At 49.3% G+C, this 17,412-nt stretch overlaps 1 protein-coding gene across 6 annotated transcripts in view; it reads left to right on the top strand.

Moving 5' to 3' along the window:
- SRGAP3 (SLIT-ROBO Rho GTPase activating protein 3) overlaps positions 1-16,409 on the top strand; it is a 263,049-nt gene extending 246,640 nt beyond the window's left edge. For 5 of the 6 annotated variants that reach the window (XM_019824938.3, XM_019824937.3, XM_011280178.4 and 2 more), the window contains 4 exons: positions 4,139-4,319; positions 5,643-5,792; positions 7,865-8,192; positions 11,021-16,409. In XM_019824938.3, coding sequence (XP_019680497.1) covers positions 4,139-4,319; positions 5,643-5,792; positions 7,865-8,192; positions 11,021-11,434 — 1,073 coding nt within the window. In that variant the 3' untranslated portion in view covers positions 11,435-16,409. The remainder of the gene's footprint in view (positions 1-4,138; positions 4,320-5,642; positions 5,793-7,864; positions 8,193-11,020) is intronic. The other variant, XM_019824940.3, reaches the window with a different exon arrangement.
- Positions 16,410-17,412: the final 1,003 nt, after the last annotated feature.

Below are 17,412 nucleotides of genomic sequence, written 5' to 3'. Positions count from 1 at the left end.
GGTACACTTCAAAGGAGTTGCTTATGGATTGGGTGTGTGATGCTTAAGAGCAAGGCTTTGTCCCAAGCAAGCTGGCAGCCCGTTCTGTTTCCTGAGATGGAGAAGACGAGGGAATTAAGTAAGTTTGGGGAGGGGTGTGTGGGAGAGTGACAGGGGGGAGAGTCACATATTCTATTTCAGGTCTGATAAACCCAAATAAGAGACTTCCTAATAAATGGTGGCTATTATTACTTTTTCTACCACACACACTTACATAATGGCATCTGCAAACACACGTGCCTTCTCTCAGCTTATGGCTCAGCTCTACTCCTCCTCTTTTCTTCTTTTCTTCTCCTTATATTTTCCCTTCCTCCTTCCCCCCACCCCCCACTCCCACCTCCAGACCTCCCCCAGTGACTGCTGGAGGCTCTGGAGATGAGGAAGGCAGGAACCAGAAACCCAGGCAGCCCCTCCACGCTCCTCCTGGTATGAGCAAACCTCTTCTGCTTTATCAGTGTGGGGAACTGGGCTCAAAGGAAGCCGCTGGGGTGGAACCCGAGAGCACACAGTCCTCTGGGTTCATTCAGCTCCTGATCTTGCAAACCCTCTGGCCTTTTTTGTCTCTGTGGATAGGCAGGCAGACAGGTTACCAGGCAGTGCTAGCCCATGGCTGGTGTGAGATCCGAAGATGCGGCCGAGAGAACAGAGATCTCCCATTTTACTGAGAAGCTAACTCTGAGTCAAGATCCGAGTTAATGTGGCCCATTTAGCTGTGCTGTCATCTTGCATCAACTGTGTCAGAATAGCATTTAAAGACATTTGTCAGGAAGCCAGCTGCAGAAAGCTGGCCTGACTGCCTGAGGCCCAGTCCCTGTAGAAGGCTATCCCAGGTACTGAGGACCAGATGCATCCAACGGCCACTGCATCTCACAGGAGCACTGGCACAGTCTTCTTGAGCCAACTGCTTATAGAGGGGAGCCCTGATGTGCATGCATGTGTGGTGGGGATTAATGGGGGAGAGGAACAAAGGAGGTTCCTCCTTCTGTTCTTTGACTTTTCATGCTGCCCTTAGCCCTTAGAAGTGCATTAGCTCTGGTAACAACTCTCATATAGAGCTAACTATGTGCCAAGCACTGTTGCAAGCACTTTATATATAGTAACTCATTTAATCCTCACAACAGCCCTATAAGCTGTGTACTATTATTTTCATTCCCATTTTACAGATGAGGGAACTGAGGCTTGGAAAGGAGAAACAAGTTATTCAAGGGCACGCAGCTACAAAGCAGCAAAGCCAGGTGTTCTGGACTTGAGTCCTTAATGAGCAAGTGGGTGGCTGGAAGGACAGAGAGGGGGAAATCCGTAAGGAATTCAGCAATAGAGAGTCAGCATGTATCTGCAGGCTAGAGAGAGCGGGAGCGGAGGTCACTTCATTACTTTTTTGTCCTATTAGAATGTAATGCACTTATTATGTTTATATATGTAAATACATACATAAATAAATAGGTCTTATTTTTACAGTGTTAAACATCTTTGTGCTTGCTTTAACGTATAAATACATTAATACTGATACACAGCCAGTTTCCTACCAAGTATGGGCATCTCTTAGGGTACAGCTGTAACACAGATTAAGTAAATCATAGGCATAGCTCCCTTTCTCTTCCAAAGGTCTCTTCCCAAACCTCATTGGCTATTAGGAAAACCACATAAACTCCCCACAGGTTAGATTTCTTATCTGGACCTACCCCATAGGGTAAAATTTTATGATTATAAAAATTATAATCATGAGAGCAACTGAATACCTAATGTATGTCTGTACTAAGCAGAGCACTTTCATACCTTATGGTTTTTAAAAATCTATTGAAGTCTAATATACTTCTTTTTTAATTGAGATACAATTGACATATAACATTAGGTTAGTTTCAGGTGCACAACATAATGATTCGATACATGTATTGCAAAGTGATAACCATGGTGAGTCTAGTTAACATCCATCCCTACTCGGATGTATGTATGTAGTCACCATACATAGTTACAAATTTTCTTTTCTTGTGATGAGAACTTTTAAGATTTACTACTCTCCGAGCAACTTTCAGTGCCATACAGTATTATTAGCTGTAGTCATCATGCTCGACATTACATCCCCAGGACTTACTTATTTTATAACTGAAAGCTTGTGCCCTCTGATCACCTTTACCCATTTTGCCAACTCCTTACCCCCTGCCTCTGGCAGCCACCAGTCTGTTCTCTGTATCTGTGAGTTTGGTTTGTTTTTGCTGTTAGATTCCACACATAAGCGAGATCATATGGTATTTGTCTTTCTTTGCCTGACTTATTTCACTTCGCATAATGCCCTGAAGGTCAATCCATTTGTTTGAAATAGCAGATTTACCTTCTTTTTATGGCTGAATAATATTCCACTGTATCTGTATACCATATTTTCTTAATCCATCTATCCATCTATCTTTTCAAGTGAGTACTTTGTTTCCTGTGTATAAACACCCAGAAGTGGAATTACTGGATTATACAGTATTTCTAGTTTTAATTTTTTGAGGAAGCTCCATACTGTTTTTTCCACAGTGGCTGCACCAGTTTACATTCCACTAACAGGGCACCAGGGCTCCCTTTTCTCTATATCCTTGCCAACACTTGTTCTTTCTTTTCCTTTTCCTTTTCCTTTTTTTGTTTTGTTTTGTTTTGTTTTTGAGAGAGAGAGAGAGATGCACGCAAGCAGGAGAAGGACAGAGAGAGGAGAGAGAGAATCCCAAGCAGGCTCCATGCTCAGTGCAGAGCCCGACATGGGGTTCAATCTCATGAATGTGAGATCATGACCTGAGCCGAAATCAAGGGTCTGATGCTCAACCGACTGAGCCACCCAGGTGCCCCTTGGTTTTGTTTTGTTTTGTTGTGTTTTTATAATAGCTATTCTGACAGATGTCAGGTAATATCTCAGTCTGGTTTTGATTTGCATTTCCCTGATGATTAGTCATGTTGAGCACCTTTCCATGTATCTGTTGGCCATCTGTAGGTCTACTTTCATGCGTTATATTTTAATCCTCCGAAAGGCAACCGAAGTGTACGGAGGTTATGTAACCTGCCCGAGGTCACGCAGAGAAGAGATGATGGAGCTGGGCACTAGGAATGCCTCAGGGGCAGGAGCCATATCCTCATTGCTTAACCCTGTCAGCAATGGCTTGTCAGTAATCAGTGAGGAATAAAGGTTTGATTGGTAAATGTGTGTGTGTGACGAGATACACTTGAGCTGTGGCCCCAGTAAGAATTCTCCCTCCCCCAAAATTTAGTCCGTGGATGAATGTGCTACTCAGCTCAGGCTGCTAGAACAGAACTGGGTGGCTTAAACAACAGAGATTTCTTTCCCCACAGCTCTGGAGGCTAGAAATCCAAAATCAGGGCACCATCAGGGTTGGTTTCTGGTGAAGCCTTTCCTCCTGGCTTGTGGACAGCTGCCTTCTCACTGTGTCCTCACTATGGCCTTTCCTCTGTGTACAGAGAGAATGAGAGAAGTCTAGTATCTTGTCCTCTTCTTAGAGGGACACCAGTCCTGCCAGATGAGGACTCCACCCTAATTACTCAACTTAACCTCAATTCCTCCCTAAACACCTGACTCCAAAATCCATCACATTGGGGGTTAGGGCTTCAGCCTATGGATTTGGCAGGGGAGGGAGGGACACAGTTCAGTCCATAACAATGAGCTTTGAAGAGTTCTGGGAACCCTTAAAATTGTATACAGCATCTTTGCAAGGATGGGAGTCCACATACACCCAAAAGGTTGCAACCACAAAAAGTATTATAAGTGGACAGGGACAGAAAGGATTCACAGACAAATGGAAATGAAACCTGTATTGAGAGGTAGAAGCAAGAGAAATTTCTTATAATATTATTTTAATTAGTGTTAAAAAGTGGAGAACAAGAGAGGCAGTGGAAAATGAGGAGATGGTGTGTCAGAAGTTAGATGCCTGCCTGAGACCACAGCCTGGGGAGTGAATCTGAGCTAGAGCCCAGTGTCCTGAGCCCCAGCCCACATTGTTTCCACCAGGCTTGCTGTCTCTGCTGCCCTACGGGAGCCAGGGCCATCTGAGCAAGGCTCCTCAGTGTCCTCCTGCTCACCTCATAGATGCTCTTTCCCTTGCTTTCTTTCTAGAAGTGGAGCAGATCGAGGCCATCGCCAAGTTTGACTACGTGGGGCGGTCCCCGCGTGAGCTGTCCTTCAAGAAGGGGGCCTCTCTGCTCCTGTACCACCGTGCCTCGGAGGACTGGTGGGAGGGTCGTCACAATGGCGTGGATGGACTCATCCCACATCAGTACATAGTCGTACAGGACATGTGAGTGGGAGTCAGGACCTTCTCTGAAGAATGCTGTGATTGATTAGTAATGTCTGGAATGGGCACAGGAAGGGGAGTACTGGGTTGTATGCCAGCCGTTTGCTCTCCCCGGTGTGGTATACCTGGTCTTTTGTAAGAATGGGTTGTATCTACCTTCCCCTTAAATAGTGATCCCCTTAACAAATAAGCAAATTGCCCATCCTTCAGCGTGCACAGAGACAGTGTTTGGTGCCTTTGGCTCACCATCCTGACCCACCTGCCAGCCTCCAGGGCATTCATCACCTGCCCTGGTTCTCAGCATCCAGTGGATCTCGCCATATTCCTCCACCCTCCCGAGCCATGCCTGTACTCAGCAGCCAGCCCACTGCCCCCTCACTCTCCACCATTCTCTGTCCCCCAAGTGGCTTTCTCAGAGGATGGGCAGAAACCACGATCCCCTCATTTCCACTGAGTAGGGTACTGTTATTTTTAAAAAATAATATCAGGCACACACACACACACACACACACACACACACACACACACAGAAAGGCCTGTATCCCAAATACCTAGAGCTACCAGAATGTCCAGAAAGTCTTCTTTGAAGGCCATCAAAGCTTCCTACAACACACACTCCCTCTGAACTTTGGTCAGGCTCAGGTCGAACTGCTGTATCAACAAAGTAGCCACCATGCTGGACCTCAAGGGAAGGGGGACAAAGGCATGAGTTTTGATGGCACAGGGAATGGTGTGAAACCAGAGAAAAGTCCAAGGCCAGGCAGACAACAACAGAAATGCCAGTGGAGGACCCTCAGCAGCCCTCTGATGTCCCCAGGCTTCTGGAAGGGAGAGGGCAGTGGGAAGAGGCAAGCAGGGCTCCCCAGCAGCTTCAAGCCACCCCACAATCATCCAAAGCCCTGAGTCGGGAGCTGAGGGATGGAGGCACTTTTCCTCCTCCCTTGCTTAGCCCCAAACTGCTTCTCAGGGAGCCTGTGGACACGCAGCTCCCAGTGCTTAGCTTGCGGGCTCCTCCCCCATTAGCCAGCACTCCCTCCAGCTTTTAGCTTGTCCCAGCCTGGAGCAGCCTGGGAGAGAAAAACCCAGAGGAGGGGGGAGGAGAAGGTGGGCCTGGGGCAGAGGGGCATCTCTGTGCCGAGAAGGTGACTGGGAGTGTGCTGGTGGGTGTGTGTGATACTCAGGTACACAGTGGGAAATGGCTCATCCCGAGGATGGGCACAAGTTGACCGCAAGGTGTGTGTGGATCCACCCTTCAGACAGGTGCCCTACACATCCTGGGTTCTCTGGAGCAAAGCACTCCCAATTCACATGTGTCCTTCTCCCCAGGGACGATGCCTTCTCCGACAGCCTGAGCCAAAAGGCTGACAGTGAAGCCAGCAGTGGGCCGCTGCTGGATGACAAGGCCTCCTCCAAAAACGACCTCCAGTCGCCCACGGAGCACATCTCGGATTACGGCTTTGGGGGGGTGATGGGCCGGTAGGAAACGCAGGTTCATTCTTTCCTGATAGTGCCATGCTGTGTCTGTTTTGGGAGAGGCAAGGGGGCAGCGGGGAGAGAGGGAGGCCCCTTGTTGCCTGCAAGATGTGATATCAGGCACACCTTGGGCAGGGGGAGGGGGGGAGCGGTGGTGCTGGCTGGAACTGGCCCAAGAATGCCAGGTGTAAAATGGTCCAGCTTGCAGTTGGGGGTTGGAGAAAGAGAAGAGACATGTATTGGCAAATCAGTGCTTTTTATGTAAAATAGTAATGATGCGAGAAAGAGAGAGTTTTAAATTGGCAAGTATTTTTCCTACCTCTCTCTGGTTCTTGCACCTCCTCCCTACTTTCTGTTGAAGACCTAAGTTGTTATATTTAAAAATTTAAAGCGCACATACTCCCTGAAGTGCACTACACAAACAGAAAACTCAAACCCACTCATGCGGTGGGGGAAATTGACACTTGAGGCCACCCACTTATTTGGTGGGGAGCACATTTGCCAATTTCTTCCTTCCCCCGTGTGTGGGCTGGGCTGTGTCACATGACCTTTCTGCCCGGCAAGGAGCTGTGCATGTCCTTCCACATACAGGGACAGTCCGAAGATTGTGGTTGTTTCCAAAAAAATTAAACAAGAAGAAGAAAAGAGAAGCTGACAGTTTCTCACTGCTTTCTTAATCAGATTCTCAGAATGTCATATTCTTCGTGTTTTTGGTGGAGAGGTCGTGGGATCAGCTCACACCTATGGGTACTTGCAGATAGAGCCAGAGATATCGTTGCAGTAGGAACATATGTTTATGAATTTATTTCAGCAGAAGTCTCTGCCTCCTTTTAAAGCATATTCTATTCAGTTCAGCAAATGGCTCAGGCACTGTGCTAGGTAATGGAATTGGGGGGAAAGTGGAAGTAGGGTAGATAGAAGACAAAGCCATGGTTCCTGGACTTCTAGGAGGGCCATATCTTCTCCTGCCTCCCTCTCCCTCCCTTCCCTACCTTCTTCTGGTTCTTTCTTTCTCAGTATTCCTCCTCTCAAACACCTATGCTTTGGTCCTGTTGGGGTACCCACAGGCAGTGCTTAGCTTGGCTGGTGGCTCTGGGATATGAAGTGCTGCTGACCACATTGAACTTGGTCCTCTGGTCAGAGACCATTCCAACACTCTGGCCTTTCTCCCCACCCCCTCATCACTTCCAGCCTCCCCTCCCCTCACCAATGCCTTCCAATCTTTTTGACCTACATAGGATGTAGCCAAATCACCTGTAGGTGGAGCCTCTTATCTTTAGAGTGCTCCCACATCCACCAAGCCTCCTTGGAAGGTGGGCAAGGAGTATTGTGCCTGTTTACCAGATTAATAAAATGGGTCTGAAAGACTACACAGGAAAACCCATGACAAAGCCAGCCCTCCTGATAGACACTCTAGTCCTCTTTTTCACTCCACCAGAGCCTCCCTAAAGAGTGAAAGGTGGCCACATGTGTGGAAGGCATGTCCAGCGATGCAATTTTTACTCCTGAATGACTAGTTTTCCAAGATCTGGAAAAGCCTCATAGAAATAGCCCTTTGCTGGGGAGATTGGGGGTGGATAACAATACCGGACTGTGTTCAGTTCCCAGGGACCCCTCCTGTGCTTGCAGGGAGCTGGTGACTTTTTGGTACAGTCAAGCCTCAATGCTTCAGGCCAATTAAGAAGCCCTTCAGAATCATGGAAATGTCTGAACCACTTAAGAACATATCATGAGCCCAACTAACCATCACCAAAGCGTTCCCAGGTTGAAATTCTCCTGGCCTTGGCTACACATGTAGACAAGATTCATTGTGTAATTAGTAGCACCACCGTCTGCAGTTTGGAAGCAGAATGCTTCCGATTCCTTCATTTTGTGCATTTTAAACCTGCCCCTTGCCACTAAGTTACACGCTCAGCCAGTGCTTTCATTGCACAATTGAGTCTGGCTGAATGAGGCTTTACTATACCTGCTCCCTAGACTAGTGTGTAGTGTGTGGCCTGGGGTTAGCTGGCCTGTTCTGAGACTTGCCAGGGTTGACCTCTGCCCCATGCCCCTGCCCCCTGGCTCCTTTGCAGAGTGCGGTTACGATCTGATGGAGCGGCCATCCCCAGGCGCCGAAGCGGGGGCGACACACACAGCCCGCCCCGGGGCCTGGGCCCCAGCATAGACACGCCGCCCCGGGCTGCCGCCTGCCCCAGCAGCCCCCACAAAATCCCCCTCACCCGGGGGAGGATCGAGAGCCCCGAGAAGCGGAGGATGGCGACATTTGGGAGTGCCGGCAGCATCAACTACCCTGACAAGAAGGCTCTCTCCGAAGGGCACTCGATGAGGTCGACATGCGGCTCCACCAGGCACAGCAGCCTGGGGGACCACAAGTCCCTGGAGGCTGAGGCCCTGGCAGAAGTAAGGGCCAGCGGGAAGGCAGGCTGGGCCAGCTGAGAACCCTAGAGGGGCGGCCGGGTGGGGGCCTGTGGACTGGGGAGCCCCTTTTGCCCTTCGCAGTAGGCTCAGGGTTAAGCCAGAACACAAGAGAGATAGCAAGCTGACCTCTCCATGGGCTTGGAAGCTGGATGGATACAGCTAACTAGGGATCCTGTAAAAACTGAAGACCTCCAGTCTCCACGGCTGGAGTGGGGGATTCCTGCCCTGGGGGCAGGCCAGAGGAGAGGGATGTGGTAATGACAGGCATCTCCACAAGATGGCACAGTTGAGTTATTCATTCATCTGTTCGTTCATTCATTCATTCATTCATTCATCTGTTCATTCATTAATTCCTTTATTGAGAAACGTTATTGTGTGACGGTCACTGTGCTAGGCACTGAGAGTACAGTGGTGACCTAAAATGGACCCAGGCCCTGTCCCCCACTGTCCGTCTTCCCCTAGGGCCTTTCTGCAGCCCCACTCTGCAGATTGCCGTGTCACCTCTCAGACTAATGCAAGGCTCATGCCTAAACTACTCAGCTGATCTTTCTCTGAGCTTTCTGTCTTTCTGGCTCACATTCTGCCAGGGGAGAATGGTGGTGGGGATGGATGGTAGAGAGGGGTGATCATTACATTTTGTGTTTTAAAGTTTTATGTTTCAGTTCATGCTGGAGTGGAGCAGGAATAGCAGTGAAATCTATAGGGAGCTTCATTTAAACAGTATGGGCTGTGGAAAGCCTGTGATATCACTGCCAGGCTGGGGTATAGCAAAGGTGGGGAGAGGATTGCCATTTCTCCCCTCATATAGAAGGCCCCCCACAGCTAATCTTTTTGGATAAAGGCACATAAAGCCTCTTCTTAAAGTAGCTTGTGTTCTGGGCAAGGGATAAAATGTCATGAGGAAGCATAAAAGCTACTATTAGCCATTAACCAGACAACCATAGTCTGTTAGCAAAGCAAACAGGATAGGCTGGGACCCTGCCTGTGCCAGATTGGAGCCTTTTGTGTGGGCCCAGGGCAAGCAGGAGGCCGCCTGTGGGCCGGGGGAGGAGAGAGGGTAAAAAGAGGGCGTGACTGCAGAGAGGAGCCAGCAGGGCATCTCCAGGCACCAAGGCCATCAGTATGACAAGACTTGCAGTTTTCCTGGGTTTGCCTCACCAGACATTGTGCAGCATGCCTTGTAGCAGCGGTTTGAAGCAACATCCCTGATGTCCCTTCAGTAGCTGGGTTGGTTGGGCTCTGGCCTAGCTCAGCCTCAGCAGCTCCTTGTGCCTGTTTTGGTGTGGAGGCATCCCTGTAACACCTGTGTGAGCCAAGGACTCTGGCTAAAGGGAGTTTAAAAATCCACTGCCTGGCAGTTAACAAAGCTCCATCACATCCATTATCTCATCCCATCTTCACAGCAAATGTAGGGGCTTTCAACAGAGAAGCAAAGTATGGTACAGAGGGCCTGAGGCTTGTCTGGGGTTGCACAGCAAGCAAATGGCAGAGGAGTCTTCACTAAAAAATTACAGGCCCTTTACCCTAGCACAGGGCTCCTGGGTCGAATGCTGATGTCCTACTGCAGCGCCCCCTCCTGGCTCGAGGAGGAACAGAGGCCTTGGGAAGGTGGAATGAAGGTGCCTTAATGGCTGTCTGTCATTCAAAGTGCTCTCCTACTGATGAGCTCTTAATATTACAGCATCCCCAGGAATTACATAGGACGATGAGGGGTTTTGTTGCTTTTTAAAATTTATATTTTTGAAAGCAAACTTTTCTGATTATAATACAGAGAAGAAAGTCCCATTATTCTGGAGTGAACATTGTGGACATTCTGATATATAACCTCCAAGGGATTTTTCTACGGGCAAGAATTGTTTTTAATGTAATCTTTTTAAGTTTATCTTTTAGAGAGAGAGAGACAGAGACAGAGAGACAGAGCATGATCGGGGGAGGGGCAGAGAGAGAGGGGGAGACACAGAATCCGAAGCAGGCTCCAGGCTCCGGGCTGTCAGCACAGAGCCCGACGCAGGGTTTGAACTCATGATCCAACTCACAAACCGTGAGATCATGACCTGGGTTGAAGTCAGATGCTTAACTGATTGAGCCACCCAGGCACCCCACAGATTTTTTTTCAAAATAACCATAATGGTTAGAGGCCTAGGCTCTAGCGGCACACTGTCTGGGTTGAAAGTTGGGCTGTGCAACTAGCTGGCAATGTGACCTTGGGCAAGTTACTTGCCCAGGATGAGCTCCCATTCTCTTATGTGTGAAATGAGCATAAGGGGGTGTGAGGATTAAATGAGGTACAAATGGAAAGAGCTTGGACTGGTACTTTATCATTATCACTGTGACTGCCATTATTATTTGTGAGCACTGACTATATGTCAGGTACTGTGCCAAGCTCTTCACAGGGGCTGTATCATTCAACATGCTCATCAACACCCTGAAGTCATATTATTATGATCGATATTCACAGATGAGAATTCTGAGGCTCAGAGAGTTGCGGTAACTTGCCCAAAGTCACATGGCAAGGAAGTGGCAGAGCCAGGATTCGAACCCAAGTCTGTCTGACTCCAGAGCCTGCCTTCTCAACCAGTAGGCTAACCTGCCCTCATTGCAGGTCCCTGTGCAGGCAAGTGTGCAGGTGATGCCCACGTAGATTCCCTCAGTTGGTCGTAGGACACCCTGGAGACTTCCTCTCTGTCCCAGCCATGAGGTTCATGGGTGGGGATACCTCCCTAAGCAGCCCACAGGCTGATTAGCAGTCGAGGAAGGATTGGAGCCTAGGCCTCCAGACTGTGCTGACCAGAAGCTCCTTCTGTCCCCAGGACATCGAGAAGACCATGAGCACGGCTCTGCATGAGTTGCGGGAGCTCGAGAGACAGAACACGGTCAAGCAGGCGCCAGATGTGGTGCTGGACACCCTGGAGCCCCTGAAAAACCCGCCAGGCCCCATCAGCTCAGAGCCCGCCAGCCCCCTGCACACCATTGTCATCCGCGACCCCGATGCCGCCATGCGCCGCAGCAGCAGCTCGTCCACCGAGATGATGACCACCTTCAAGCCAGCGCTGTCCGCCCGTCTGGCTGGCGCCCAGCTGCGCCCGCCCCCCATGCGGCCCGTGCGGCCGGTGGTCCAGCATCGCTCCAGCAGCAGTAGCAGCTCGGGCGTGGGCAGCCCGGCCGTCACGCCCACAGAGAAGATGTTCCCCAACAGCTCCGCGGACAAGTCGGGCACCATGTGACCTCCAGGACGGGGCGGCACCGCCCTGGCCCACCGTGGCCCGCCGTGGCTGAGGGCGGCCTCTGTGACTTCCGCGGCCTTCCCAGTGCCCCTGGCCTTGTCGGGTGGGGACCAGAAGGTCCGCCTGGAAGCGCGTCTGTGCAGAGCTGAGGCCCAGGCACTGGCCGCAGCTCACGTTCAGCCATGTGAATCCCGCAGACCTCCCGTGTGTAAGCAGGCGCCCAGAGGGGTGCAGGTGCAGGAGCAGGAGGCCCCACTAGAGCATCTCCTAAGATTGGGGCAAAATGTTAAACGGCTTCCCCGCATATGGTCACTGGAAAATGATTCTCTCCACATTCTCTCTACATACATAAATATGTGTGTATATATATGTGTGCATATATACACACATACATGTATGTATATGTCTGTAGGTGTGTGTATATATATATATTTATGCATCTATATACATATACTAGATCTGGACACACAACTAAATGTATATAGGATCTCCTTTTTCTTTTTATGAAACTTAGATTTACCTCAGACCCATGCCACCAAACACCTCCCGCTGAGTTACTTGGTGGGACTTGCAGGGACCTTTCTGGGAGAAGTTAGAGGCCTCAGTGACTGCGGATGAAGCAATACACCACTAACCTGCAGAAAAAATACACAAAAACAGTCTCCCACTGTCTCCAGAAGTCGTGGCCTTCCAGAACAGTCTGCCCCTCACAGAAGGGTGGGGCAGGCAGCACCCCAAGCAGGCTGCTCCTAGAGGTGGGGAACCCTTCACAGAACCCCCCCGTCCACCCCAGAGACCCTGCCTTTCCACCCGGAGGCCAAGGGCCAACCGTACCCCCGAAGGCACGGGAGGACGTTGGCGAGAAGGCCCCTGACCACAGCATCCTTGTGTTTGTATGTAGAAAAAGGGGATAGTGAGAACCTAAGCCCCATCGCAGCACAGTGTTCTGTGTGGTTGGGAAAAAGGCAAAACAAAAACAATGGTGTGGAACACTTCAAAGCCTAGACACGCTGTAGGAATAAAGTAACTATAGAGGTTTAACTTATACCATTTTCAAAATATTTAATTTTTTCTTTTCTTCTTTCTACTAATTATACTGTGTCAGATCTGGAACTAAACAGGCAAGGAGGCTTTCAGTCACATCATTTTAATTTAAAATCAGTCCGCGACCCACTTTGGCTGGTGCCCTCCTGCGTGAAATGCAGGAACCTCACAGCAGGGGCCAAAGAGGGGCCATCCTTGGCACTTTCTGTCCTAGAGAACACTTCGGTTGACATCATGCAAATGAAATGGCTTTCCTTTCTACCTTCCCTTCCCTTCCTAGCCCCTGCACTCCCGCCCTCCCCCCACCACCTCCAGAACATTGGATATAATTGAAAATGTGGTGATAGAACTGAGGTGAGTGATTTTTAAGAATTAGGAGCTAGACTTCTGCCTCTCAGCTGGGAAGAGGCCTTCTGGATCACTCTTGTTCCATTCCATTTTGCTTCCTCTTTTGATCTTTTCATTTTCCAGAGACAGCCTGTTTCTGGATGATGGGACGTAGGCGAATCACATCCTAAGGGGACCACTTTTATTCACCCCCTCATGCGAAGGGTCTCCTTGCTGTTCTCAAGCGCCCTCTCTTTCTCTGAGTGTATCTCCATGGCTGTGGTTTGGAGTCAGAAGTCCTGTGTTTGAGTTCCAGCCTCCACCTCTTAGGAACTGTGGGACTTTGGGCATGTCACTTCACCTCACCGAGCCCCAGTTTCCTGCTCCGTAAAATGAAGGGAAAAAGATAAAATGTAGGTGAGCAAATTCTGGAAGCCGGAAAGCACTGTGCCAACATGGTTGCTCCTTTTATTATCATTAGCAAGGTAAGTCTTTTAGATAAACCCATCCAGGATCTTCCTTCTGAAGCCTCCTAATGGCATTTGAGAAGTGGGCGGTGGAATTTTCCTAGTAGTTTCATAAGAGCCCTGAAGCCCAGCCCTACAGAAAAATCACACACTGATGCTTGAAATTCTGTCATTACCATTTCACCCCATTAGACTAAGTTTTGCCCTCTCCTCTGGTCCTCCATAAAAAGGTAAATACACCCCAGGGGGAGGGATCTAGTAAGTCACTGATAACCTGAGCGTGCAGGAGCGGTAAGCCATTCTGTCTCATCGGAAGCATTGGCAGTGAGCACACCCAGTGGAAGGAAGAGTCAAGAAAGGGCACAAAAAGTGCCAGAGAGAGGTCAATGATAAACATCCTTGTTTTGCCTAAAACCGCAGATTCTGTCTTAGCTCCTGGAAATGAAAGAGTCTCGGAAGCAGCTAGGAGCCCCTCTGCCTTTGAGCAGATGACTCTAACCCCATTTTACAGCTTAGGGAGGAAAGCGAAGCCTTGGGATGTGCTATGGCTTGCCCAAGATTTAACAGACGGCAGCGAGTGAGGGCCCTGTTGGGCGCTTGCCTGGGCGGATGCTATGCTCTCCGGCCAGGAGACAAGACTTCCCATTTCTACCCCAGAGATACTCCCAGACCTTAAACGCGGTCACCTCCTGTGCAAAATGTCACATCATCCGACACGGCTACCCGATGAGAAGCGAAAGTCTGAGTTGAGCGTGTTGCCTGATCTGTAGAACACCAGTCAGACCGCGTGGATATTCCTATAGATTGAGTTTTTCCTTACTGAAAATGGATCTGTCTGTCTTTCACCAAGTTACCTGAAGGCGAGAGCCTTTGCGGTTTTCTTTTAAGTCCCTGGTTTTCCATTGGGAAATTGGCCGATGAGTTCACATGTAGGAAAGCTCACAGCCCACTCATCCAGCCCCAGATCTGACCCTTGATGCAGAACCAAATGGAAAAATGCTTTCCTGCACCACGACCCCCCTCCTTCCCCATCTGGCGCTATGCATGTCTCCACCACCCTCCATGCACACCCCGTCCCATCCACAGTCACTGAGCATCGCAGTCTCCTCCTGACTCCTGCCTGTGTTAGTCCACACTATATATTGCTGTATTTGCTTAAATGCTGGAAAGTAACTGTTACAATGTGAAACTGTAATTTTTTAAAAAGGCTACAATTAAATTATAGCCAATGCCACTCACCAAATCTTTGCACCTAGTAGATAGATCAATGTAAAAAACAAATACCAGAAACCTAACTGTACAGTGAGTGTGGGGGAAATGTAGTAACCTAGTTAGTAGTCCTCAATATAACCAATTGTACAAGGGGGAGTGGTGGTTACCTACTTGTTCATCGCCATTACTGAGAGCTGTACTGATCAGTTCGTTGATAACGGGCATTTTTTTTTCCTTCTTCTTCACAGAATGATTTGTTTTCTTAACCTTTGACTTACCCTGAGGTCAAGCCTTTTGTCTTTATGTGTAACCGATGTTTAGTCTATTTTAGGAATGAACCAGCAAGATGTTCATTTAAAACTGACCAAAGACAATTCATTCCTGGTCTAGTTTCCTGGGCCTTGGGGCCCAGCCGCCGCTAAAGACCTTTCTCCGATAAAATTGAGAACAAGCCGTGCTTCCTACCCTACTCTCCTTCTCTCCCTTTATTCCCCTTTCCTCTTCAAGAGCTGCTCTGAGCTGTGGGATTCTATGAAAAATTCTTGCCTTTCCTTGTTTTCAGTGCTAACGATTTCTCACCTTGAAGCGCCTTTTGAACCCCGGACAGAGCGCACAACTGGAGGGAATTGTAAGCTCGGGAATTAGACTTGGGAGTCTTTTCTCCGAGGTCACCAGGCCAAGGGGCAGGAGAGAAACGGATTCCCAAGGGATGAAAGGTGTCTATTCAACGAAGAAGTCCGAGTGGGAAGAGACACAGGGAAATGGAGCCATCGTTTGGCTACACCGGCTGGAACCAGCAGTTCAGAGATCTGCCTTATAAACACTTCAGAACTGGTTTGTGGTACACAAAGGGGAGCCAGCGTGGGGAAGGGCCTTTTCATGGGGCTTGCTTCTCTGTTGGAGTCCCCTGGAGTGCCTTGTTGGGTATATTTCTTTCTCATTCAGGAGGCATGAACGCAGAAGACTTCCCGTGGCCTGGTCGTTACTCGGCACTCCGCACACGTACACGGCTGATGGAAAACCACAAGGACTAATGTAATGGTTCTTCCTCTCAGTCTTTCTATTCCTAACTTTTCACACATCCAGATGGTTCCACACTAGAGCAAATGCCTCATTCTCCTGAGAATCCCAGAAAGAAGAATGGCTGGCTCACAACCATGGTGGGAGGCCCTGTTGGGCTTGGGAGGACGGGCGGGGAGGAAAAGGCAGGAAGGGGTGAGCGAGGTGTTGCTTAGCTGATTTTCTGCTATGCAGAGCTAATGCTGACGTTTCATGTCAACTTCCCCGGTTCTCTGGGGTCTCCTCTCTTCTGAGCAGCCGTGTAGAGAATTCCCCACATACCCAAAGCTGCCCAGGGGAGCTGAGAGAAGGGACTTTGCTGTCATGTCGGACTCCTCCCGGCTTCTCTGAGGTTGATCTGCCAATGTCCCGCTGTCCCATCCTCTGGGACTGGCCGAATGGCCACCGCTGCCCCTTGCCGACACCTCCTTTCTGTGTGAACTGTCCCAGGCAAATAACAAAGCTGTTCCTTGAACCAGAGCAACCAGAGTGCACTTTGCCTTCCTTAGACGGAAGTAGATTCTGGCTAGAGTTTCTGCTCAGGCTCTAGTTCCCGGCAGTGTGACTGTTTACACGGTTTGGCAATAGATTTGGTTCTGATTGCTTCAGAGTGGCTGGTCGATTTAGTTTCCTTTGGTTTCCTTCCTCCCCAAACTGTGTCAGGAAAAAACAAACCGAAAACAACCCTAGGAAATTGCTGGTTGCCTGTCCCCATGTGATGATAAGTGTTGCCCTCTTCCGGATATCGTTTCTCTACCTTACAACCAAACGCCCGTCCTATAGAGTGTCTGTTGCGTATTCTGATGGTGCCTGCTGGTTTGACGTGGAGCTATCCTGTGAAATAAAACAGCTTAACTTTTCTCAAACATACTCCCGTGACTTTTTGAAAGGGTGAGGTGGCACGGGGCGGGGGGTGGGGGGTGGGGTTGGGGAGGTCCCAGAGGGATATTTCTACCCTCCAGTCCACACTCTCTGTGTGCTGCCTCCAGGAGCCGTCCCTGAGATATCCTTTAGCTCAGATCCAACAAGGTGAAGGCCAACGTTCCAAGGAGGACTGATTCACCTGTAGAATTAATTGGAAAAGGTAACTGTGGGATGCCCGCTGGGAAGGCAGAAACTGGAAATGTCAAAGCAGAGGGAAATGAGAGAAGGAGCTGTCATCTACAGAGGCCACAGGATACTGAGTGCCTGTGTGAAGGCATATGGACCATTTTAGCATTTGTGTCTATACACATGTGATACTGCCCCTTGGATTTTTTTTTCCCTCTGTGTGTGTGTGTGTGTGTGTGTGAAGTTTATTGATCACTTATTTCTGTCCCAGGCACTAGATTAAAGCCCTAGAAGTGCATTTTCTCATCAAATTCTCAAAACAGTTATTGAAGGTAAGTACCCTTCTTAAATCCCATTCTGCAGATGAGGACATTGAGGCTCTAAGAAGTTAGATGGCTTGTCCAAGGTTAGAAGGAAGTGAAGGAGCCCTGTCTGACTCCAAAGCCATTCTCTTTACAAGATCATCATACTGCCCGTCATTGAGCATGGCCATTATGCCAGCGTTGGCGGTAGGATCTCATGGTTAAGGTAACTTGCTGCCTGCCACAGTCAAGGACCACTCTGGGCCTTTCCTTTCTGATGAACCCTCTGGTGGATCTTCATGCAGGCGCCTCTTTACAGAAGAGAAGAGAATGAGGTCTTCTGCCTGCCTCAGGGAATCCATTATTCCCACCCTAGCTCTCAGCACTCCGTGCTGGCCCTTTGCTAATTCCAGGCTCTGGTACTGTGAAACCTTACGACAGTCTAAATTTTGTATGTGCCCCACAATCTGTTCACTCGCTCGTAGCAACCATGCTCACTTGAGAGCCTCAAGTCAGA

This window comes from Felis catus, chromosome A2 (assembly GCF_018350175.1).
Source record: "Felis catus isolate Fca126 chromosome A2, F.catus_Fca126_mat1.0, whole genome shotgun sequence".
Classification (NCBI taxonomy): Eukaryota; Metazoa; Chordata; class Mammalia; order Carnivora; family Felidae; genus Felis; species Felis catus.
This window is presented reverse-complemented; position numbering and strand designations above follow the sequence as displayed.